The sequence below is a fragment of the Manis pentadactyla genome, chromosome 10, assembly GCF_030020395.1.
Source record: "Manis pentadactyla isolate mManPen7 chromosome 10, mManPen7.hap1, whole genome shotgun sequence".
Taxonomy (NCBI): domain Eukaryota; kingdom Metazoa; phylum Chordata; class Mammalia; order Pholidota; family Manidae; genus Manis; species Manis pentadactyla.
In genome coordinates, this window is record NC_080028.1 from 56,602,871 (window position 1) to 56,630,399 (window position 27,529).

Sequence of the window (27,529 nt, forward strand, 5' to 3'; positions counted from 1 at the left end):
TTAAAGAAGCCACAAGAGTCTTCTGAACTGTTAAAACCTGATGTTTTATTACCATTCTCATTCACCTTAAATTTCAGTAACTGTTAAGAAATTTCTCACGAAGACCCTACTTTTGGCATCAGAAATACTTATTTGTTGATTGGAAAAACAAAATGAATAATTTCATATTAATTTGTTAATTTATGAGATAGAAAACATACAGTCCTTGATTCTAAAAAGGCCATTTAATATCTTATCCCAATTACTTATCTTGGAAGGAGAGGAATGGAGAGGGCGTTTGGAATTGCATTAGAACACAATGTTTAGAATATAAAACATCTGGAAAGAAAAATCAAAGGCCCATAACTATTCAGTCTACATGAAATTCAGGAATACAGGAGAAAATACTGAAGTACTTTGCTGTACCATAAAGACACACAGTAGCCATGATCGCTTTCTAGGTTACCTTTTGGGTACTTAATTCAATTGGCCTTAATTGCTTACAATATTTGCAACACAATTAAGTAGTATCTGTCTTTAATTTAGCTCAGAAAGAGGCATGAATAGATGTAAACTCTAATCACAGATCACTGTAGATCATTAGAGCAATTAAGAACATAATTTCCAGTCTTGAAAACCGTCACGCAAATCACTTCCTAACCTTTGGATCCAGGTTTCAGGCTTGTGAAAACTTTGGGGTTCTTAAGGGCAAGTGAGAGTTCATTGAGGAAGGAAATAAAGTGGGAGTCTCTTTCGGATTTCTTTGACTCGAAAATGACGACAATGGTAAAGTGAGGTTCTGGGCGGGTTAGGAAGTAGGTGCTCTGAACTTTGTCATCATAGAAATGGACCACTTTCTCCAAGCTGTTCAGGTCGGATGTGCGGTCCGTCATGATCATGATAACATTGGGCCAGTGCATGACAGGCCTGTCACTGGGCAGAGACACCACGGCTGGGTACTGGTCCACACCCTTCGGGGCCTCTCTGTAGGAATGGGGATGGTGATAGCCATGACCCTGAAAGCTCTCAGAACCTTGGTTGTCAAAGATTAAGGACACGTTGGCAGCGTCGTATTTCCTGATGAAGCTGGAAATCTTTCCAAAGAAGTCTGGGTTGGCTTTTGCAGTTAACGTTTTCATTTCTGAGGCAGTTGTTTGTCGGCTCAGTGCCTCGTGAAAGTAAAAGCTAAATTTGGCAAGAAGCATGTTTTTGAGTTTCATCAGCCAAAGGAAAAGGTGTGGGGGCTGAACGGCCTTCTGAGACTGCCCTCCAAACAGATGTTTTTTGGTCTCCCGCTGCTTTTCAAAGATCTGACCCCAAGTCTGCAGCTTGGTGTGAGCACTGTGTAAGTTAACCAGAGATGGGAGGAACTTCCAATCCGAGACCTGAGCCTGGGCCTTCAGGAGATGACTCAGGACATCGACTTCCAGCTGGAAACTACTCTCCAAAGGACTGAGGATGGGGTGGTGAAATCTAAACGGGAAAGCGAAATTAATAGAAATAAGTGGAAATGTTACTCCACGTTGGCATTTTCTACCCTCAAAAAAAAAAACCAATGTGGTCAGAAAATATTTCATTTGGGGGCAGGGGAAGGAAAGATGGAAGGATTCCATGTTGATTTATTTAAAATGTCACTCTGACATGACTTCACCATTCCAGAATTATGTCAGCTTCATGTTCTCCTGCGGAAGCAGCCTGATGTTTAAAAAAATGAGTAGTGGCTACCTTCTTTCCAAATACAGGGAAATTAACTTAGCTATAATTCTTTCTTATTTTATTTATTCTCAGACTTGTATAATTAACATTATCATCAAAACACGGCATCCTCTTTTCAAGATGTGGTCCTTAAGAGGTGGAGATAAAGATAAGGTCACTAAAACCTCTCTCAAATGTGTGTGTTTGTGTGTGTGTGTGTGTGTATAACATACAAAGTTATTTAATGTTCACAGTAATTCCAATAAGGTATTATTAAACCTATTTGGTAGATGAGAATACAGACCATAAACCTATATCTGAATGTAATCAGTAAATGTTTATTAAAGGAATAGAACATTTACCAGAAAGTCCTTATTCAGTCCTAGTTCCTAAATTCCCCTCCTATTTAATCACAGTTAAAAAAAAAATGTTAAATACAAAATATTTATTATGTCAATCACTTTCCATTTATCTTAGGATAAAATCTGAAATCCTTAAAAAGGCTTACAGGCTTTGAATACTTTGGTCCCTTATAAGTTTCAACCACATTCCCATCATCCCCTTTCTACAGACGTTTATTAGAAATGCAGTGTTATCATAAAGAAGGTTAAGGTAATGATATGATTTCATTTCTACTTGTTCTAGACAAAATGTTTTGAAATTTTTTTGACCACAATCTATAATAAGAAATAAACTTTGTATTGTGAACTAAGTATATACACACACATACATAAGAATTTTATATATTTATATTTAAGATTTTTAAATTTCAGATTTACTGTTACTATGCACAATGTACTCTTGATATTTAATATTATATATATACATATGTATTTAATTGGATTACTACTCACTAAATGAATTTTATGACTCATGATCTGCTATCTGCTGTTTATAAAACATTTTTCTACTTCACTTGTAACAGTAATATTGAGGGGGCAGGGGCCAGGATGTGGGACTATCCTCCCTTCCCGACAGAAGGAAAAAGGGTAAGGAAAGACTCTGAGGCAAGTGAGAGCATGAGCCTTTTTCATTAGTCCTTTCTGATACTTCACATCTCCTTTTCAGAGACACTTCCTTAGAAATGTCTTCTCTATCCACCCCCTAGACTAGGTCAGGTCTCCCAATTATATCCCCTAGTTTCTTAATACCCGTCTTCCCTTGTAGTAGTTCAAGCATATATTATCAAACTGGAACATATGGTCACTCATGCTTTGAGTTCCTCCCTGAGGGGAAATAAAAGCTGCCTACTTCCTTCACTCTTTTATATCTAGAACATACGGCTAGAAGTTCAGTAATGTGGTAACCTACTATATTAAGATGGGAGTCCTGGTTTCTGCCACACTGATTCTATTGTTTATGATCTAAATGAAGTTCTGTAGCAATGGAAAGGCTGTGGAGATTCCTTTCTGCATGGACCCCTTAGAGCTTTCTTGCTCAGTCTTTTTCTTCTGAGAATTGCCCACGGAGTTTCAGTGTCTGCCTCCATGGCCTAGTGCATCCTCCTTTTCAAGAAGTCTACCTCAAGCCCTTAGATTCTTCCTAAAGGTCTAAAGCATCTGCAAAGGTTGCAGGAATCATCTTGGCTAGTGACCCCATTTTAAGGGTATGGGCAAGCCCTAGAATTACTGAGTATTTTTTATGCTCCAGGCACTATGGGAAATGATTTAAAGGCCTGAGCCCTCACAGTTTAATTGCTTTACTGCCAATGAGACAGAATGGGCTCACATAGCTTTCTTTTGGCCTCGGTTGAAGATAAAATGCTGGTTATCAGTTGAGCAATTAGCAAAATATACAATACATTGTGAGTGTATCTAGATTTTTTAAAAATCAATTTAAACACTAATTAAGAGGATTATGATTAAGAGAGCCCATACGAGGTTGGATATTATAAAATAGAAACTGACTATTATGTGGTAAATAGGATGTAATTATTCACATGACAGTCACACATTTTTTTTTTTATTACTGGCATTTTACCCTCAACAACCTCCAAGATAGGGAATTTAAAACATTGGTGGAAGGTCTAGTATAATACTATATTCAATTAGAAAGAAACTCAATCTCAAATCCTCTAGCTCATGTACTTAATTAATTTGGACTCTTTAAACATTAAGAAAATCTAATACATACATACACACACTACAAAATGTCTCAATCTTTGAACTGTAAGAAATGCTCCTAAAAATTCATATAGAAACACCAAAGACCCCAAATAGCCAAAGCAATCCTGAGAAGGAAGAATAAAGTTGGGGGGGGGATCTCGCTCCCCAACTTCAAGCTCTACTACAAAGCCATAGTAATCAAGACAATTTGGTACTGGCACAAGAACAGAGCCACAGACCAGTGGAACAGAATAGAGACTCCAGACATTAACCCAAACATATATGGTCAATTAATATACGATAAAGGAGCCATGGACATACAATGGGGAAATGACAGTCTCTTCAACAGTTGGTGCTGGCAAAACTGGACAGCTACATGTAACAGAATGAAACTGGATCACTGTCTAACCCCATACACAAAAGTAAATTCAAAATGGATCAAAGACCTGAATGTAAGTCATGAAACCATAAAACTCTTAGAAAAAAACATAGGCAAAAATCTCATGGACATAAACATGAGCGACTTCTTCATGAACATATCTCCCCGGGCAAGGAAAACAAAAGCAAAAGTGAACAAGTGAGACTATATCAAGCTGAAAAGCTTCTGTACAGCAAAGGACACCATCAATAGAATAAAAAGGTATCCTACAGTATGGGAGAATATATTCATAAATGATAGATCCAATAAAGGCTTGACATCCAAAATATATAAAGAGCTCATGCATCTCAACAAACAAAAAGTGAATAATCCAATTAAAAAATGGGCAGAGGAACTGAACAGACAGTTCTCCAAAGAAGAAATTCAGATGGCCAACAGACACATGAAAAGATGCTCCACATCGCTAGTTATCAGAGAAATGCAAATTAAAACCACAATGAGATACCACCTCACACCAGTAAGGATGGCTACCATCCAAAAGACAAACAACAACAAAAGCTGGCAAGGTTGTGGAGAAAGGGGAACCCTCCTACACTGCTGGTGGGAATGTAAATTAGTTCAACCATTGTGGAAAGCAGTATGGAGGTTCCGCAAAAAGCTCAAAATATTATGTTACTCTACAAGAAGTTATGTCAAAGAAATAATCAATCTTCTCATGTTCTCTTCCATCTGCTACTTCTATAGTTTTTCTTCTTCCTTCCTAATTACAGCCCTTTAGTAGAATTCGTGCGTCATATTGAAAATTACCAAGTACCATAATTCTTCCAAGTGGTAAAGATACCTCAAGACAAGTGCTGGGCATAGAAGTCACAGGACATAAATCTGAAAAGAAGTAAAAAGCTAACTTTTTCAAAGAATATTGCTTCTCTCTCATTTACCAACTTTACATTTCCCTGTATGGCCCCGGAAGACGGCTGGTTAGCCAGAGATGGGTAAGAGTCCTCAAGGGAGGAACAACCTAAGACAAGCACTCTCACAGTGGGGCCATCAGGTGAGAAATTGGGGATCAACAGAGGTGAGGCTTAGAACCTCAGCCCCCCTGTTTTGAGAGAAATCTTCTGCATCCATGGATGTTTTGTTGCCCTTGTCTAGCTTGGATTAATACTTAGTCTATAGGCACAGACCTGATCATCTACATTTGCCTTCTTACAGCACTAAATTATGCTTTCTATCTTTATCTTGCATCTACCTACCACTTCAGCATTTTATTAAAAAAAAATAAGGGAGAAATGTGGGATTCACATTTAAATCAAGTATAAAAATCAAATGAATAATCATATCTGATTTGATTGTTTATAGTTCATGATGCGTGATCAAAACCGAAAGTTTCTGTGATAGGACTGCCCTTGCAGTGTTCACCATTTAAGAACTTATTCACTATGTAAGAACTTGTTCGTTATGCTTCAGAAGATTGGGGACTGTTGAGAGTTAGGCTTGGGGTTGATTAATGATTGTGCATTGAGTCCCCTATACAGAATTTAATTGTTGTTAACAACCATTTGATCAATAAATATGAGAGGTGCCCTCTCAAAAAAAAAAAAAAAGCTCAAAATAGACATACCATTTGACCCAGGAATTCCACTTCTGGAATTTACCCTAAGAATGCAGCAGCCCAATGATATATTTAATACAATGAAACAGAAGGGCCTTGAACCAAGGATACTGTATCCAGCACGACTATCATTCAAATATGACGGTGGGATTAAACAATTCCCAGACAAACAAAAGCTGAGGGAATTTGCTTTCCACAAACCACCTCTACAGAACATCTTACAGGGACTGCTCTAGATGGAAGCGCTCCTAGAAAGAGCACAGGACAAAACACCCAACATATGAAGAATCGAGGAGGAGGAATAAGAAGGGAGAGAAGAAAAGAATCTCCAGACAGTGTATATAACAGCTCAATAAGCGAGCTAAGTTAGGCAGTAAGATACTAAAGAGGCTAACCTTGAACCTTTGGTCACCACAAATTTAAAGCCTGCAATGGCAATAAGTACATATCTTTCAATAGTCACCCTAAATGTTAATGGACTGAATGCACCAATCAAAAGACAAAGAGTAATAGAATGGATAAAAAAGCAAGATCCATCTATATGCTGCTTACAAGAAACTCACCTCAAACCCAAAGACATGTACAGACTAAAAGTCAAGGGATGGAAAAACATATTTCAAGCAAACAACAGCAAGAAGAAAGCAGGGGTTGCAGTACTAATATCAGACAAAATAGACTTCAAAACAAAGAAAGTAACGAGATAAAGAAGGACACTACATAATGATAAAGGGCTCAGTCCAACAAGAGGATATAACCATTCTAAATATATATGCACCCAACACAGGAGCACCAGCATATGTGAAACAAATACTAACAGAACTAAAGGGGGAAATAGACTGCAATGCATTCATTCTAGGAGACTTCAACACACCACTCACTCCAAAGGATAGATCCGCTGGGCAGAAAATAAGTAAGGACACGGAAGCACTGAACAACACAGTAGAGCAGATGGACCTAATAGACATCTATAGAACTCTACATCCGAAAGCAACAGGATATACATTCTTCTCAAGTGCACATGGAACATTCTCCAGAATAGACCACATACTAGGCCACAAAAAGAGCCTCAGAAAATTCCAAAAGATTGAAATCCTACCAACCAACTTTTCAGACCACAAAGGCATAAAACTAGAAATAAACTGTACAAAGAAAGCAAAGAGGCTCACAAACACATGGAGGCTTAACAACACGCTCCTAAATAATCAATGGATCAATGACCAAATCAAAATGGAGATCCAGCAATATATGGAAACAAATGACAACAACAACACTAAGCCCCAACTTCTGTGGGACGCAGCAAAAGCAGTCTTAAGAGGAAAGTATATAGCAATCCAAGCATATTTAAAAAAGGAAGAACAATCTCAAATGAATGATCTAATGTCACAATTATCGAAATTGGAAAAAGAAGAACAAATGAGGCCTAAGGTCAGCAGAAGGAGGGACATAATAAAGATCAGAGAAGAAATAAGTAAGATTGAGAAGAATAAAACAATAGCAAAAATCAATGAAACCAAGAGCTGGTTCTTCGAGAAAATAAACAAAATAGATAAGCCTCTAGCCAGACTTACTAAGAAGAAAAGAGAGTCAACACAAATCAACAGTATCAGAAACGAGAAAGGAAAAATCACGACGGACCCTACAGAAATACAAAGAATTATTAGAGAATACTATGAAAACCTATATGCTAACAAGTTGGAAAACCTAGGAGAAATGGACAACTTCCTAGAAAAATACAACCTTCCACGACTGACCCAGAAAGAAACAGAAAATCTAAACAGACCAATTACCAGCAACGAAATTGAAGCGGTAATCAAAAAACTACCAAAGAACAAAAACCCCCGGGCCAGATGGATTTACCTCCGAATTTTATCAGACATACAGGGAAGACATAATACCCATTCTCCTTAAAGTTTTCCAAAAAATAGAGGAGGAGGGGATACTCCCAAACTCATTCTATGAAGCTAACATCACCCTAATACCAAAACCAGGCAAAGACCCCACCAAAAAAGAAAACTACAGACGAATATCCCTGATGAACTAGATGCAAAAATACTCAACAGAATATTAGCAAACCGAATTAAAAAATACATCAAAAGGATCATACACCATGAACAAGTGGGATTCATCCCAGGGATGCAAGGATGGTACAACATTCGAAAGCCCATCAACATCATCCACCACATCAACAAAAAGAAAGACAAAAACCACATGATCATCTCCATAGACGCTGAAAAAGCATTTGACAGAGTTCAACATCCATTCATGATAAAAACTCTCAGCAAAATGGGAATAGAGGGCAAGTACCTCAACATAATAAAGGCCATCTATGATAAACCCACAGCCAACATTATATTGAACAGCGAGAAGCTGAAAGCATTTCCTCTGAGATCGGGAACTAGACAGGGATGCCCACTCTCTCCACTGTTATTTAACATAGTACTGGAGGTCCTAGCCACGGCAATCAGACAAAATAAAGAAATACAAGGAATCCAGATTGGTAAAGAAGAAGTTAAACTGTCACTATTTGCAGATGACATGATACTGTACATAAAAAACCCTAAAGACTCCACCCCAAAACTACTAGAACTGATATCGGAATATAGCAAAGTTGCAGGATACAAAATCAACACACAGAAATCTGTGGCTTTCCTATACACTAACAATGAACCAACAGAAAGAGAAATCAGGAAAACAACTCCATTCACAATTGCATCAAAAAAAAAAAAAATACCTAGGAATAAACCTATCCAAGGAAGTGAAAGACTTATACTCTGAAAATGGCAAGTCACTCTTAAGAGAAATTAAAGGGGACACTAACAGATGGAAACTCATCCCATGCTCGTGGCTAGGAAGAATTAATATCGTCAAAATGGCCATCCTGCCCAAAGCAATATACAGATTTGATGCAATCCCTATTAAACTACCAGCAACATTCTTCAATGAACTGGAACAAATAATTCAAAAATTCATATGGAAGCACCAAAGACCCCGAATAGCCAAAGCAATCCTGAGAAAGAAGAATAAAGTAGGGGGAATCTCACTCCCCAACTTCAAGCTCTACTATAAAGCCATAGTAATCAAGACAATTTGGTGCTGGCACAAGAGCAGAGCCACAGACCAATGGAACAGACTAGAGAATCCAGACATTAACCCAGACATATATGGTCAATTAATATTTGATAAAGGAGCCATGGACATACAATGGCGAAATGACAGTCTCTTCAACAGGTGGTGCTGGCAAAACTGGACAGCTACATGTAGGAGAATGAAACTGGACCATTGTCTAACCCCATATACAAAAGTAAACTCAAAATGGATCAAAGACCTGAATGTAAGTCATGAAACCATTAAACTCTTGGAAGAAAACATAGGCAAAACCTCTTAGACATAAACATGAGTGACCTCTTCTTGAACATATCTCCCCGGGCAAGGAAGACAACAGCAAAAATGAATAAGTGGGACTATATTAAACTGAAAAGCTTCTGTACAGCAAAAGACACCATCAATAGAACAAAAAGGAACCCTACAGTATGGGAGAATATATTTGAAAATGACACATCCGATAAAGGCTTGACGTCCAGAATATATAAAGAGCTCACATGCCTCAACAAACAAAAAACAAATAACCCAATTAAAAAATGGGCAGAGGAACTGAACAGACAGTTCTCCAAAAAAGAAATACAGATGGCCAACAGACACATGAAAAGATGCTCCACATCGCTAATTATCAGAGAAATGCAAATTAAAACTACAATGAGGTATCACCTCACACCAGTAAGGATGGCTGCCATCCAAAAGACAAACAACAACAAATGTTGGCGAGGCTGTGGAGAAAGGGGAACCCTCCTACACTGCTGGTGGGAATGTAAGTTAGTTCAGCCATTGTGGAAAGCAGTATGGAGGTACATCAAAATGCTCAAAACAGACCTACCATTTGACTCAGGAATTGCACTCCTAGGAATTTACCCTAAGAATGCAGCAGTCAGGTATGAGAAAGACCAATGGACCCCTATGTTTATCGCAGCACTATTTACAATAGCCAAGAATTGGAAGCAACCTAAATGTCCATCGATAGATGAATGGATAAAGAAGAGGTGGTACATATACACAATGGAATACTACTCAGCCATAAGAAAAGGGCAAATCCCACCATTTGCAGCAACATGGATGGAGCTGGAGGGTATTATGCTCAGTGAAACAAGCCAAGCAGAGAAAGAGAAATACCAAATGATTTCACTTATCTGTGGAATATAAGAACAAAGGAAAAACTGAAGGAACAAAACAGCAGCAGAATCACAGAACTCAAGAATGGACTAACAGGTACCAAAGGGAAAGGGACTGGGGAGGATGGGTGGGTAGGGAGGGATAAGGGGGGATAGATGTAGGGGGGTATTAAGATTAGCATGCATGGGGGGATAGGAGAAAAGTGAGAGCTGTACAACACAGAGAAGGCAAGTAGGGATTGTACAACATTTTGCTATGCTGATGGACAGTGACTGTAAAGGGGTTTATAGGGGGGACCTGGTATAGGGGGGAGCCTAGTAAACATAATATTCATCATGTAAGTGTAGATTAGTGATACCAAGATTAAAAAAAAAAAAAGGGCAGTTCCTGTGTGGTAACCTCCAATGAGTTCTACACAAGAGTATAAAGGGCATATAAAAGTGTAGGGTCTGTTTGTGTTTATACAGAGGATCAAAGCCTAATTGGGCTACCCCGAAAATGAACTAAGATACGATATGAAAAAGAACTTCCAACATCAGCACTCTCTGGAAGACTCATGCCAGAAGATTATCATCAAAAAACCCCAACAAAGATCCACGCACTGCTACAGGTATAGATGCACTCATCCCACCATCCTGGACTTGCCCTGGGAATGAGGAAGGAGATATCTAAGCTGCCCTGTGCATACAGTAAAACAACAAATTTGGCTGGATCTATACTGTTGGAACTCAATCAACAATTAGGAGAAGTGCAAATTGTACCACTCCAAAATCTTACAACTACAGACTATTTACTGTTAAAAGAACATAAGGGATGTGAACATTCCCAGGAATGGGTTGTTTTAATTTGTCTGATTTGTCTCAGACTGTTCAAGTTCAGTTGGACAATATCCACCATATCATAGATAAGTTTTCACAAATGCCTAAGGTGCCTAACGGTTTTCTTGGTTTCACTGGAGATGGCTGGTAATTACAGGTATGCTTTGGTTATGTAACTATACTCCTATTATGTTAATGTGTGTGCACAATTTAAGTAGTAGCTTAAAATCTATACATGCTGAAGTTACTCTACAAGAAGATATGTCAAAGAAATAATGAATCTTCCCAGGTTTTCTGCCTCCTGCTACTTCCATAGCTTTTCTTCTTCCTTCCTAATTACAACCCTTAAATAGAATTCGTGCCTCATATCAAATTTACCGAGTATCATAATTCTTCGAAGTGGTAAAGATACCTCAAGACAAATGCTGGGCATAGAAGCTACAGGGCATAAATATGCAAAGAAATAAAAAGCTAACCATTTCAAACAATAAGGTTTCCCTCTCACTTACCAACTTTACATTTCCCTGTATGGCCCCGGAAGATGACTGGTTAGCCAGAGACGGGTAAGATTCCTCAAGGGAGGAACAACCTAAGACAGGCACAGTTGCAGGGGGGTCATCAGGTGAGAAATTGGGGATCAACAGAGGTGAGGCTTAGAACCTCATCCCCCCGTTCTGAGAGAATTCTTCTGCATACGTGGACGTTTTATTGCCCTTGTCTAGCTTGGATTAACACATAGTCTACAGGCACACACTTGATCATCTACATTTGCTCTCTTACAACACTAAACTATGTTTTCTACCTTTATCTTGTATCTATCTACCACTTCAGCATTTTATTACAAATAATAATAATAAAGAGAGAAATGTGGTATCCACATATAAATCAAATGAGTATTCATATTTGAACTGTTTATAGTTCATAATGCATGAGCAAAACCGAAGGTTTCTGTGATGGTTGCCCTTGTACTGTTCACCATGTAAGAACTTATTCACTGTGTAAGAATTTGTTCTCCATGTAAGAACTTGTTTGTTATGCCTCAGAAGATTGGAGACTGACGAAAATTAGGCTTGGCGTGGATTAATGATTGTGCATTGAGCATTGACTCCCCTATACAGAATTTTATTGTTGTTAACAACCATTTGATCAATAAATATGAGAGATGCCCTCACAAAAAAAAAAAAAAAAAAAAAGTATACACTTCCAATGGTAAAATAATAAGTAACCGGGATGTAATGAATATACTCAAGATATTTTAACAGCTTGGTATGGTGATAGCTGGTACCTAGAATTGTCATGTATATAAATGTTGAATCACTATGTTGTACACCTGAAATTAATGTAATGTAATACTGTGTGTCAACTACCCTTCAATAAAAAAATTATCTAAAAAAAAAAAAAAAGAATGCAGCAGCCCAGTTTGAAAAAGACAGATGCACCCCTATGTTTATCGCAGCACTATTTACAATAGCCAAGGAATGGAAGCAACCTAAGTGTCCATCAGTAGATGAATGGATAAAGAAGATGTGGTACATATACACAATGGAATATTATTCAGCCATAGGAAGAAAACAAATCCTACCATTTGCAACAACATGGATGGAGCTAGAGGGTATTATGCTCCGTGAAATAAGCAAGGTGGAGGAAGACAAATACCAAATGATTTCACTCATATGTGGAGTGTAAGAACAAAGAAAAACTGAAGGAACAAAACAGCAGCAGAATCACAGAACCCAAGAATGGACTGACAGTTACCAAAGGGAAAGGGACTGGGGAGAATGGGAGGGAAGGGAAGGATAAGGGCAGGGAAAAAGAAAGGGGGTATTACGATTATCATGTATAATGTTGGATGGGCATGGGGAGGGCTGTGCAACACAGAGAAGACAAGTAGTGATTCCACAACATCTTACTACGCTGATGGACAGTGACTGTAATGGGGTTTGTGGGGGGGACTTGGTGAAGGGGGAACCCTAGTAAACATAATGTTCTTCATGTAATTGTAGATTAATGATAACAAAATAAATAAATAAATAAAAATAAAAATAAAAGAAATGCTCCTAGTACCCTGGCCTTTAGACCCCATGACACTTCATGAGCATTAAGTATTGCACAATTCTATAATCATGGGTATCAAGAAAATTTGCTAAGAAACTATGAACACAGTAAGACTGGTAGCAAGAGGCAAATGGTATGAGACTGGAAAAAATTCTACCACAAGTAACAATGAGTTATTTTTCTGCTTCCAGTCAGAAATGATCATTTCTATCTAATGTTGAAAGAACATGAATTCTCTGTACTAACCTTCAGATAGAATTCTGAACAGGCTTTTCCATAAACATTTACTAAACGTGTTTAAATGTTCAACCTTTATTAGGATGAATGTGAATACTGAAGATATTTTTCATCCTTAATTAGAGCTAAAAATTCATGTGAATGTTATTCTGCGAAGATTCTGAGGTTAGCATTGTGATGTATCATTTCCCCATTTCCATTCTGCTCTGTGCCTCATACCTATTCACAACTCACACTATAAGGGAATCTGTTAAATTGTTGTAATCCAAAAATATACACCTCAGCTTATGGCAGCAAGCTTGAAGGAGTATGAATACAGAGCTAATTGACAACTATTTGGAAAGATCTGCTCTAAAAAAAGGCAAAAAAAAAAAAAAAAAGAGAGCACTATCTCCTTCATAAATCTTCATTTAGGAGCTCCTTCCAAAAGAATTATGCAGGTCCCATGTAGGTGAGAAGTCAGATGCCCAGTTAAAAATACACCTACAGCACAATGTTAATGTACTGAATGCACAGAATTATACACTGAAAAGTGGTAAAATGATAAATTTTGAGTGTATTTAACCACAAAAACATCTGTAATCTCTTGTAAAACAATTAGTTTACTAGTTTTTAGACACAAATACATTGCAGATGTAAAGATGAATTAGCCAAAGTTGCCCTATAGAACCTCGGATGGTAGAAGAAGGTATTTGTAATGGACATAAGTAGGAAGTAACACATCTTTTATGAGGGATACAAATAACAATTTAGAAGTAGCAGCAATTCCTTCTGGTTGAAGGATTGCATAGTCCAGAGAGGTTACAGGATTGGAATTGAGCAATAAAGCTGAAAGAGCAGGTAGGATTTAGCTATCTGAAGACTTCAGTTGCTGGCCAGGATTCTTAACCACTCCTAATTCCCAGTGGAGAGTACTTTCCCACTTTTTACAGTCCACTCCTGGACAGTGGACTGGGTTGTGTGACTTGCTCTGGCCAGAGGAATGTTAACAGCTCTGATGTAAGCGTAGGCTTAAAATGAGCGTGACTGGACTTGTTCTTTGGCACTTGGGCCATCACCACTAAGGTAGCTGCTTCCCCTCTAACCTTGGGCTCAGAATTAACACATGTGAAGCTGACTAAGCCCAAAACTCACGACAATAGGCCAAGTCTAGTGAGACCAACAGTGTTAAGCAGAGCCACCCAGCTAATCCCTGCCCAGATCAGTCAACTCCCCATAGACCTGCAAGATGATCAGTGTGAATTTGTGGGGGGTCTGTTACACAGAATAATTGTGGCAATAGCTAACTGATAAATGATAGGTATGATGGGGTCCAGAACACACTATCCCCAAATATGGCATCCTAGCATAGTGACTGTATTAAGCTAGTTTTGAGAAATGACATGTGCAGAAGGACTTTCTGACCCTCCACTGAAGCAGGTCATAAACCCCTCAAGTGAGAGGTGCCTTCCCTATACCTTGAGGAAAGGAGCCTCATCCCCCAAAATGAAGGGACAGGGGCAGGAACCTGAATGAACAGGCCTTGTTCCCCCCAGTTTACTGCACTTAGCTCATACCCTTTTCATCCTAGCACATTTTTTCATGACTCTCCCTCCACTCCTCATCAAACCAACCATACCAACACAGGTTTAATGACTTCCTTGGGTCTTCATTTCCTTATGAAGGTTCCCATGTCACATAAAAGTTAAATACATTTGTATGCTTTTCTTTTGTTAATCTATCTTTTGTCAACGGACCCCCACCTGAGAACTTACAGGGCAGAGGAAAAAGATATATTTCCCCCAACAAATTTTAGGCCATTCTAAGAAAATAAATAACAGGAACCAAGGTAGGAAATGGCAAATATTATGGGAACACATCAGATTGATAAGACTGTTTTTTTGGCTTATGCTTAAAATCCTCAAAGATTTCTCTTTGAAGCTTGTTTCGTTTTTACTAAGAGTTTGGGTGCAGTTTGAGGCATCTGACGGACCTTGGATAAATCTGGAAAAGGTAAGGTGGGCAAGATCACGGAAGGCCTTCAGTCTTTGCTGTTAAGATCTAGGCCAGTCAACTGCCTAGAGTAGAATGTGGCCCACAGAAACTGCACTATTGTTGGTTTTGCTTATGAAATTTTCAGCAGGCAATAATTAACCTGATTGAACTACACACATAACTAACTGCTTCATTAACAGTCTTATCAACATAAATCTTTTTGAAGGAAAAGGGGCATAGAGCGCAATAAATCACAGTTCTGCTTGTGGTGAAAAATTCTGTCATTTGAAGCATACAGATCAAAACACTGTGATTCCTAAAATGCAAAGAGAAATTTATGTAACCCATTTTTTAAAAATGTTCTTTAAATTCTAGCTATAAAATTATGATTAAAGAATAAAAATCATTTAATGGTATATTACTGCCATACCTGAGGGATTTTAAACTGTCTAGAATGCCTAAATAATAGTTGACTTCTTTAAAATAATTATTTCTTAAAATTATTGACTTAGGAGAGTAAATATTAGTTTGCATTCTTCTGTGCCCTCTGTATAAAACAGGTACATAAATCCAAAACAAATTGCACAGAATCAAAAAACATTCCATGGATGTGCTTCCTTGGAAAAATACCCAGGTTTTACCTCTCCTCAAAAGTATTCAAGGAATAGGTAGACATCCTGACCCTGTATGAGCTAAATTCACATTTTTTCTTCTCAAGGGCACATGATAAAAACTTACATGATTAATGTTATTCAATTTGAAATGCAGCATCACTAATGACTGTGATTCTTGCACAAGAATTTACATTTGCTTAATCATGTATTGAGTTTGATAGAAGAGGAAACCTCTGACACGGCTCTGCTCTGAACACAACTGGCTTCAAGAAAAAATTTAAAAACATGCTTTCAATTCATCTCTGAAAGCAGACTGGACATTGCAGAAACTCACACAGCAGCTCCATCTCAAATCAGTGCCAGAGGCTTGACTCCATGATATATATCCCACTTGTTAATTTTTTAATATAAAAACATAATCATCATTTGAAAGATGAAAGATTTATGCAATTTTTTAATAAGCATTCGGACATGAACCAGATATACTGGGGCAAATAAACATTCCCCGAAAGATAAATTGGGTCCTTTGGGAAAAGGATTTAACTTTCAATACAACAGAATACCAAAATATGAATGATTTCTCCAGAACATGGGAACCATGAAAAATGTGTGTGTATAGCAGAGATGCCAAATTAAGAAGTCTATAGAGAGATTATCACCTCACACCAGTTAGGATGGCCACCATCCAAAAGACAAACAACCACAAATGTTGGTGAGGATGTGGAGAAAAGGGAACCCTCCTACACTGCTGGTGGGAATGTAAATTAGCTCAACCATTGTGGAAAGCAGTATGGAAGTTCCTCAAAAAGCTCAAAATAGAAATACCATTTGACTTAGGAATTCCACTCCTAGGAATTTACCTTAAGAATGCAGCAGCCCAGTTTGAAAAAGATGTATGCACCCCTATGTTTACCGCAGCACTGTTTACAATAGCCAAGAAATGGAAGCAACCTAAGTGTCCATCAGTAGATGAATGGATAAAGAGGGTGTGGTACATATACACAATGGAATATTATTCAGCCATAAGAAGAAAACAAATCCTACCATTTGCAACAACATGGATGGGGCTAGAGGGTACTATGCTCAGCGAAATAAGCCAGGCAGAGAAAGACAAGTACCAAATGATTTCACTCATATGTGGAATATAAGAACAAAGGAAAAACTGAAGGAACAAAACAGCAGCAGACTCACAGAACCCAAGAATGGACTGTTACCCAAGGGAAAGGGACTGGGGAGGATGGGTGGGAAGGGAGGGATAAAGGGAAAAGGGGCATTATGATTAGCACACATAATGTGGGGGAGGGGGGCATGGGAAAGGCAGTATAGCACAGAGAAGACAAGTTGCATCTTACTACGCTGATGGACAGTGACTGTAATGGGGTATGTGGTGGGGACTTGATAATGGGGGCAATCTAGTACCCACAATATTGCTCATGTAATTGTATATTAATGATAAACAAACAAACAAAGAAGTCTATAGAAAAAAGGACATCATCCTGACAAAGGGGAAATCACATTAATTTATACCTAAAATAACTCCACTTCTCAAAGAAAATTAATATACAGAATTTCAAATTTTCAGAATTTCTTAACTAAAGAATTTATGTTGTTTAACTGAAAGCGTCTAATTTACATACTTTTCAGGCTACGATATATCTGTGATCAGTAATTACTGTTAACTAGAAAATATACCATGGGCGAAAGTTGGAGACTGTAGATGAAAACACACATTGACCATACGTGATACTGCAACCCAGCTCCATCAGACTCCATTAGCATCCACTCAGAAGGATGAAGGTTCAGTCAAGTACTACCCTAAGAGCTTCAAGAATGAAATCCAGGCTTTTGTGGGAAATGGGAGAAATTCCCAATGTCCTGGGAAATGGGATGTTTCAAAGAAGAATCAAAGATGACAGATCACAAATCTAATAAAATAAAAATGGAAATAGTTAAATAATAATCATTCCTAGCTGAGATGCACACATATATGCACATGCATATGCACATGCACACATGGGTAAGGTTCAGTACCCAATATAGCCCAGTGTAGGCATCCTTCTCTTATTTATCCAGTTTTCTCATGTAGCTATGTATCATTTAAAGAAAACTTTTAAAATGTACAGTTTTCTGGCCACCAAATCCAGATTTGGCTATTTCTCTTAAGCTTCCAGAATGGTCCAGCAAAGCACTTTCATATTAACATTTGGGAACCACCACACGAGATATCTCTTCTGCTTGAGAATCATATCTCCAACCATACTTTCATTTTTTTGGTCTTCAAAAAATTATTTTATTAAAAGAAAACATACACTAATCACATTTGAGAAAGAAAGAAAAGACTATTTATAAACATAGAAAATGTATAAATATGTAAAATTTGTTTAAAAAATGTATATATTTAAATTCATAGACTATTTCTCTAGAATGATAGGAAGAACTTGCTAATATTCATGGCCTCTTAGGAAAGAAGTTGAGTAACTAAAGGACAGGGGCAAGAGATAGATATTTCACTATATATTCTTTAATACATATTTCTGTTCTTTAATATATTTTTTCTATATGGTTTTTATTTTTTTCTGTTATTTTTCATCTTCACCATGTATTCTTTAATAGGTAATACATTAACACAGCTCAAAATTTATAAAGTACTTTGTATTTTATAAATGTGCTTTATAAATTTTGAATCATGTCAATGTATTATCTATTTAAAATTTTTTAAAAAAGAAAATCTACAATATATCACAAAGGTAAAAAACAGATGACAAAAAAAATAACTACAGAGACATTTTTGGGACAATTGGGTCAATTTGAATATGGACGTGTATCATATGGTAGTAGAAAATCAGTGTTAAATTTTCTGTGTGTGAAAACTATGTTATAATTTTATATTATTCTTAGAATATACAACCTGAGTATTTAGGAATCAAGTGTCATGATGTTACATTATACTTCCAAACAACTCAGGTAAATAAAATTATACACAAAGAGATACAGCAAATGTGGCAAAATTTTAATAGTAGTGAATCCAGGTAAGGGATATTTGTGTGTTCGTTGTACAGTTGTTTGATTGCTTTTTTTTTAGTAACAGCTTTACTGATACTTCACATACATAAAAAGCACTTTTTTAAAGTATAAAATTCAGTGGTTTAAAAGCAGCAGCAGACTCACAGAACCCAAGAATGGACTAACAGTTACCAAAGGGAAAGGGACTGGGGAGGATGGGTGGGAAGGGAGGGATAAGGGGGGGGGAAAGAAAGGGGGTATTATGATTAGCATGTATAATGTGGGAGGGGGCACGGGGAGGGATGTGCAACACAGAGAAGACAAGTAGTGACTCTACAGCATCTTACTACGCTGATGGACAGTGACTGTAATGGGGTTTGTGGGGGGGACTTGGTGATGGGGGGAGTCTAGTAAACATGTAATTGTAGATTAATGATACCAAAAGAAAACAAAAATAATTTAGTGGTTTAATATATTCAGAATTGGACAACCTTCACCACTATCTAATTTTAGAACAGTCTCGTGACCCCGGCAGAAGAACTAATACCCTTAGCAGTCACTCCCATTCTCCCTTCAACACCAACCCTTGGCAATCATTTTCTGTATCTATAAATTTGTAATGTGTATCCTGTATCTATGACTTTGTATATCCTGTACATTTCATATAAATGGAATGATACCATATGTGATCTTTTGTGACTGGTTTCTTGTAGCATAATTTCTCAAGGCTCATTCATGTTGTGGCATGTATCAGTACTTCCTTTTCATTGCTGAATAATCTCCCATTATATGGATATACGACAGTATTTATCCATTCATCTACCAGCTGATGGGCATTTGGGTTGTTTCCTCCTTTTGGCTATTGTCAATAATGTTGCTATGATCATATATGTATAAGTTTTTACATATGGACATGTGTTTTCATTTTTCTTTAATAGAAACCTAGGAGTGGAATTGCATATTGTAACTCTATGCTCATACTATTTTTGCAGCTTTTCTATAGGATTAAAAATTTCAAAATAAAAAATTAGGGGAAAACTTTATAAAAGAATAACAACATAATACTGTATTAACCACTATCTTGTGCTCAGACAGAACATGAACATTACATGATTTTATGTAATATACAACTCTTACTCCTTACAGGGGAATTTAGTAAGTGCTCATGATATCTTCTTTCTTACTATGACAGAAGACTATTACTTTATAGTCTTACTATTCATTCAGTAAATAAGAACCGATCTTATGTACTGACTTGCAAAATGATCAACAGAGATAAATATTTATCTGGATTATATAAGAAGCATCTCAAAATTTGATATTAGCAACAATGAACATGGCATATGGGCTCTGGGGTCACAGAGAGGTGGGTTCAGAGATAAGCTGCATGACCACGGTGTGCTTAACTTCTCTGAGACACCGTGACAGGAGTAATATCTACACCTACACCTCAAATCAGGTAACACATAAAAGGGTCTTCATAGTGTTTAGCACACAGAAGTTGCTTGATATGTTCTAGTTTCCTTCAAAATAGCTGTGTGTAAATATTGCCTCCCTTTTCTGCAAGCTTAAAATTCAACTATTTCTTTATTAAAGAAATGTTGATATTTTAGTTCTGAAACAAAAACTATTTTAAGTCTACTTCTCTATACAGATGACCTCCAATTGTTTTCTCTGTTTCTGGCTTTTCATCTGAGCTCTAGACCCCTACCAACTGCCTTCTGAATCTCTACTTGAAAATCTGCTAACAATTCAAGCTCAACTTGCCCCAAATTTTGCTGGCTACCTTCCTGCTAAGCCAGCCCCTCTTCTTAATCCTGTAAATGACATTACCATTGGAATGCAGAACCTCCAATTGACAGAAACCTTTTATTACTAATCCCACCATCCTGTTGCAAAGACCCGTAGACTTTTCTTATCATCGTCTCCCTTCCTGCTGTCTTGCAACCATGAGGTCCTACTACCACCTATCTGATTACCATAATAGTCTGCTAAACTAAGCTTTCCTCCTGTAACCAGTTCTTTTACCATCCCATCCCACACACCAGTGCCCCAGTAATCAGTCCAAGATAAAGATGAGAACATGACACTCTCTTTTCAAGAGCATTTCATGGTTGCTCACTGTTTACCAACTATTCACTTCATTGATTCAACAAACATCTATTAAGCACCTACTAGGTGCTAGGCTCTGGTCTAGGTGCTGAAGACACAGAAGCAAGCTCACATTTTAGTTGTGAGAAAAGAAAAAACATCCTGAGAGAATAACAGTAATTTCAGATGGCAATAAGGGCTGTGAAGAAAATAAAGAAGGCAAACAGGATAATGGCTGAGTGATAGTTTTGGGAGGATAATGAAAGAAGACTCTGCCATTTGAACCAAGACTAAATGATAAGTTGACCGCTAGGACAAGAGCATTTCAGGAAGTGAGAACAGCAAGTACCAAAAACCCCCTGTAAGTATTCCAAAATCACCTTCAAGTCTGAAAGCACCTGCTCCCTTCTTTCCTTCCTTTGCTTTCAAAATCCTGCCTGCCCTTAAAAATCATCTTAGATTCTACATCCTTCATGAAGTCTTTTTCAAAAATCTCCTTACTTTGCCTCCTTCCCCTAGTCTGTCACTCAGATAAGTATTATCCTTCATTTGGGACTCTAAATTAACATATCTCCCTTCTTCTTTAAGCAAATGTATCTGAACTCATATATCCAAAGGAGTGTATCCTGCAAAGTTTTTCACTTTCCATTCAGTCCATCATAAAATTACTGAGCATCTACTATGTGCAAGGCACTATGCCAGCTCCAGTGACCCAAAAGTAACACTGGCTCAGGTGCATCAGTGATGTTCACAATGCTTCTCAGATTCTTCTGGTGTTGCTTTTTGGGCCAGGCAGTGAGCAATACATTACAGTCTTATTTCTTTATAAGTAGAAATTTCCTTCAAATAAGTTTTCCAACTGATCATCATCTTTTTAAAAAGAATAAATGGGTCACAAATGACTTTTGACCATCAAAAACAAAAATAAATATGCCCTCTTCCAGAGTATAGATGCCTGACTCCACTAAGGAAATTTAAAACTAAACCAAACTATGCCACAGGCACTGAAAGCAATTATTAGTGCATTTCCAACATGTTAAGTAATGGCTTCATCAGAAGAACAAGTGTATAACTCACCAAGGTGATTATTTGGAAAGGGACATTTATTTGAATAGTGGTTTGTTTAAAAGTCACATTATTTTATATACAATTCCCTTGTTGTGTGAACTCTTTGATAAGCAGCAGAATCAGTTGCAATACATTAAGGATTACTCCATTCTTGGTCTTTCACTATTGCTTAGAGAAGTATCCATCCAGCATGGTGTCATCTTAGGTCAAAGAATGTGTCTAATAGATAACTGCTGATTAACTAATATGTACAAAATGTAATAGAGCTATTTCTCCTTCAAAGTGATTTCATCATAGATTTTCATAAAAGTGCATGGAAAAACTGACAGTCTGTGTGGGACTGAGAGGCTGCCATGCTCCGTCACACCCTCCCTCCTCACCTACACTGACCTGGAGCTGTATTTCTTTAGGATGGTGTCCAAAAGGCCAACAAGTTCTTCAGCATTAATGAACTTCTGTGGGCTGAGGGTGTACATCTTCTCATAGAAGTCTGCAATCTCCATCCGAGCCTGAACGAAGAAGCAGAGTTGCTCTGACAGGTGGGAAAGGAGTTCTTCTACATGAGGAGCAGCCGCGCCCAGGGCACCACGGCCAGCCACCACCTTCTTTAGCTCATTTTGCAGAGAAGTATAGATGGTGCGGATGGAATCCTTCCTGCTGAAGAAAGACTGGCCCCCTGGGAGGCAAATGACACAAGCACATGACAGGTGAGGAGGAGAGTCCAAAATCACAAAACACCTCCCAGCACCCAAAGGCAAGAGCCTGAAACTGCTGAGCTCCGTGAGTTTCATCTGTCCTATTCTCTGACTTCTGTGATGGGGATTTAGGTATTTTATGATTCATTACTTCACTGAGGAGTAAGTTAAATGGATGCCTGGTACAGCTCATTAGTGCAGCAGCGGTCCTATGTATGATTTCCTTACCCATGTACCAGTTCTCCCCCGGCCCACTTCAGTTTTTTTGAATTCATATTTATTTCAGAGGAAAGTTAACCTGGAAAATGACATTGACCTGGATCTAAAAAGCCCTCCTTCCACAAAAATACATATAAAACAAAAGAGAACACCCAATTATGAAACACTGTTGTTACCCTGGTAAATCAGAAAGTTTTACTTCTGCTTTACAGTTTCATTTTCCTTTGAATCTTCTCTTTTAAGCCATACCAGAAAATAGAAAACACACACATATATATCCCTTACACAGGAACACAGACCACTGGGATGCTGGGAGGAAAAGGAAATCTCAGTACTCTTGATGAGGTTAACACTATAGCTTCAAAGATGTTTTCTGAAGCAATCCTGCACCCTAGCAAAGGGTCAGAGGCAAGACATTAGGAAAGTGAAATGAACAGGGCAGATTTAAACAGTAATTGCTAGGAATACAAAAATCCCAGAGATGGGTGAAAGTTTAAATTTTCCATTATATATACCAGAATGCTTTAATGAATGAATGTATTGCTATCCTAAACATATCAATTAGGAGTGAACATTTTTTGTCAAGGCATTTGTAAAATATATTCTTATTCTTAATGAAACATACCACAGTATTGTTTTTAGTTCATTGCCCAGTTCATGATTCAAGAAATGAATCCTATATCCCTTACTACTATGAAGAACACCTTGTCCCCGTTTACTCATGACTTTCCAGGTTTTAGCACTGAAAAGTCTGACTCCTTCGTAAGTCCTTAGTCTTGGTCTTAGGAACCCCCTCAGCCCTGGGCAAATCTAGACAGTAGGTCACTCTATTTACTATGGATTCCACACACAAACTCCTAATGCTTAAAAAGTGTTTTCTCCAGCACATTGCCTAAACAAATTGACTGGCATTCACATCATTTCTCCTAATAATAGCAGAAACCATATGGTACAGGTGGACTGAAGCAGACATCAACATCCCATACAGGACTGTACCCTGGTGCATTTGCCTGCCTTCCTTGCCCACGTTCAGTCTAGCTTTGCAGATTTTGTAAAGTAATGGTATGGAATAAACAGACCTCCATGTCCAGGTCTAGTACAAAAATCTCTGGAAGCTCTGGAAGTTTGACAGACTGTTTCAAATCCCAGCTTCCAAATTTCCAAGCTGTGTGATGTGCAAATTGACTTAGCCACTTTGAGTCTTAGTTGTTTTTAATGTGAAACCAGTAATAGAGCTGATACAAAGACTAAATGAAATAACAGTTGTTATGTAATGTGTGGAGCAAAGCACATATTCAGTAACAATAATTCCTTTTCCTTCCATTTATAACTGATATAATACAACTCTCAATACTACATAATTGAATTTCTGCAACTGGTAAATTGGGAGCTTCAAGTAAAAGGACTAGCTAGCTGTCTGTTTGACAGGCAGGTGACCTCAACCATGTACTCACTTACACTGTTAAAACAGAGTGGCCCTGGTGAAAATTTTAACTCCAAATGAAAAAGGGATACCTTTCTTCATCAGATTACCCTTATCTGGGAGTGTAGCAACACCACATAAATACAAAGAACACCTTTAAAAGCTTATCAATAAACATCAATCACTATTATGTGAAACCAAGTAAAATGACAGTACAAGGAAGGGAGAGACCACCAACACATTTCTTTGAAGCAGGTCTCCCTTTTCTCAGAGTTCTCAGAAGTACAATCCTATTTGTTGACTACCCTGGTTAGGATTATCCAATGGGGAGTGGCTCTCCTTCATGCTGGGACAGAAAGAATCAAGAGACACCAGACTTCCTTCTCTTTCAGTTTTTTTTGAATTTATAAAATACCATTATTTTGAATTACTTTCAGAAGGTTCTATTTATGAATGCTCATTTTTTAAAAGATTTCAACAGTCTATCTCACATAGAATTTTAAATAAGTATGTTAAAGCATGCAAAACACCTAGGTGAATATTTTATTGTGACTTCTTGCTAATAACTTTTAAACATGAGCTCTTAAGTTAACTCATTTTCAACCATGCTAAATTCCAGCAACTGTCCAGTAATGAAACAAAGGAGAGAAAAGTATGACCGAAAATCCTCCATAGGCACTGAATCAGAGTATTTAACACTGATCTCTCCCCAAACAGGTATATTCTCCCCTCAAAGGAAACAGAAAGCTCCCAGATGAAGGCTCCACTCAAAAGTTTTTCAGACCTGAGCCAACACAGGAACAGCGGCTCCTTGTCCGGTCTGTCCTTTGTCTTGTCTGTGTCCAAGGGCCACACTTGCATCTATAATCAGGATTCACTGCTCAGGCCTCCCATAAACACTGGTCACAAGAATGAGGTCAAAAAGACTTTCTTTGAGCCATGTTTTAAATGTTTAAAAAATATACATAAACAGTGAGTTTTTTTTAGAAAACCATAGAAACGTTTTAATTAGCACAACAGTTGAAGAATATGGAACTTTAAAGGGCAACACAAAAATTTTCCCCAAGTTTTTCAGGTAATGAGTCAATCAAAAATCATGAAGTCCTATTGTAAGCACATTGATATCACAAACATTCGAGCATCAAAACACTGCAAGATATTTCTAAAGTTAAAATGTTTAATCTGGAACCTACATTTACTGAACATATGAATAAGTTATGAGGCATTAGACATGCCATTTTCAGACCATTTACTCAGACGTGACAGTTCACCTGGGAGCCTCAGCAGTGCCTGGGCATGTTTCACAGTGTAAATTGCTCTATGGGTCAATTTCAAGGTGTAGCCCTCAGCTTCATCAGTGTAAGCTGAGGTCCATGCAGAATTAGTCACTTTGCATAATTAGGACCATTTCACAAAACTCAAGTCAGGGACATCTTTCACATATTCTTAAACACAGGGCAGCCAGTTCTGGAACTGGCTAAAATCAGGAACACACAACTTAAACTAGAGTAGCAGATTTAACTCTGGAATCCATTAATAGCCTTTAGGTAATCCAGGTTGAACCCTCTTAGATTTTATGCAAAATTGTATTACATATTTTTATGGGAAATAAGTCCCCAGGTCTCATCAAAATTCTCATAGATGAGCTAAAAAAAAAAATCATGGCACTGGGGCCAATCACCATTCTTCATAAGGTGGGGAAACCTAAAAACAAAATTGCCAGAAAATTACCCTTAAATTTTACAGCCATAATCCTCCCATTTGCATAAATATACATAGTATATATAAATTACAACATATGTTCAAATTTCTTATAAATTACATGGATACAAAGATAATCTATATTACTGTCTTTGACAGATACTCTGGTTTGGGCTGTTGCCTACCCACACAACTGCATGTACACAATTTGCCAGTGTGCAGCAACTGCTAACTTGTGAGAAGTGCTACTGTAAACAGGGGAGCAAAAAATGCACAAGGTCAATCTATCTAACCAGTTTTTGCCAGTAGGTCAACACACTAACAAGTTAGTATTTTAATAGCTGAGGCATAAGTTAAGATCTCAGAAGCCTGGCCCTGAGTGCTTACTGAAAGCAAGATGTACATGGTCTCCTTCAGGCAATAAACGGGAAAAGTTAAAATGGAATCTACACTCGTTTTACATTTCTATTCTATATTGTGTGTGTCCTTCATTCATACCAGACCCTGTGCTTGATAATTAAAGGGTCTAAAATAGGCCAAAGTACTAAAACAGCCCTCAACGTTATGGGATTCCTATTTATTATTGGCAATTATAGGTGCTAATAATTTGTATGCATAGCCCTTGGCTTTCACATTATTTCTTTCTGATTTGTTCATACTATTTGTTTCTACTAGTGAAAATCAGTAGAATCGGCTCTTCGCTTTATTTTCAGAGGCAAGATTTATCATGGGATAGTAAGAGTGTTTACCATTTTCCCCCGGAAGTCCCTTCTTGCTAGCGTTAGGCATATTTCTTGCTTTTCCTGTCCAGTATTCATTTATTTCTTCATTAATTATTTACTGAGGGCCTATGAGGAGGGAGTAGAACTCCATCTGTTAACTCTCCGGGGCCTTAACCTTAAGAGGCCAGACAACAGTTCATTAACTCTACGTTGTATCGCCAAGTTTTGCTACTCTGGCCGCAGTGTCACTGTTTATAAGAGCGAGGACATAATTTGCCTAACTTCTCATAGGACATCAATCCATGCACTGGACAAATTGATACACCCATCGATTTGGGGCACAGCCTTGCAAAGAGCAGCCACCCTGCCGGCCAATCTATCAGCAGCGGAGGCCGGTGGGCGGGGCTCGTGGAAGCGGAGGGAAGGAAGGGTAACGGTGGGAGGAGAGCTGCCAGTGCCGAGTTGAGCCTGCTGCTAGGAATGACAGAGACAGGGAACCCAAGCTACTGCCGATCGGGGACTACACCCCCTTCCTTCCTTCTTAAGGGGCACAGGGCGGGGCGGAGGTACCTAGTTTCTGCCCCAGGTAGGTGAGGCTGTGATAGACCTTCTCGGCCGCGGCCAGGTGGGCCAAGGCCGCCAGTAGCGACAGCCAGCTGCCCCCCGCGCTCTTGTTGGCCTCTCGTTCCTTCTCCACATTGTCCTTGGCCTTGTCGTAAGAGAAGATACCCAGGTGAGAGAAGAACGTCTCCAGCACCGCCTGTTCCACCGGGACCGGGGCAGCCAGCGGGATAGACTCCCCCATGCGAGCTGCGCTCGAGCTCCACCCACGTGGCTCTCCTCTCCCTCGCACTTCCGGGTTCCCAGGGAACGTGCGCGCAAGCGTGCGTGCGCGTGGCCGCCGCAAGCGGCGGG

The 27,529-nt window shown here is 38.3% G+C and overlaps 1 protein-coding gene across 1 annotated transcript; it reads right to left on the reverse strand.

The window, feature by feature from the left end:
- Positions 1-20: 20 nt before the first annotated feature.
- On the reverse strand, positions 21-27,431 carry KICS2 (KICSTOR subunit 2). Its single transcript, XM_036894933.2, has 3 exons — positions 27,185-27,431; positions 22,245-22,530; positions 21-1,452 (listed from the first exon to the last, which is right to left on the reverse strand). The coding sequence occupies exons 1-3, from the start codon at positions 27,417-27,419 to the stop codon at positions 636-638; spliced, it is 1,338 nt and encodes a 445-aa protein (XP_036750828.2). The 5' UTR covers positions 27,420-27,431; the 3' UTR covers positions 21-635.
- Positions 27,432-27,529: the final 98 nt, after the last annotated feature.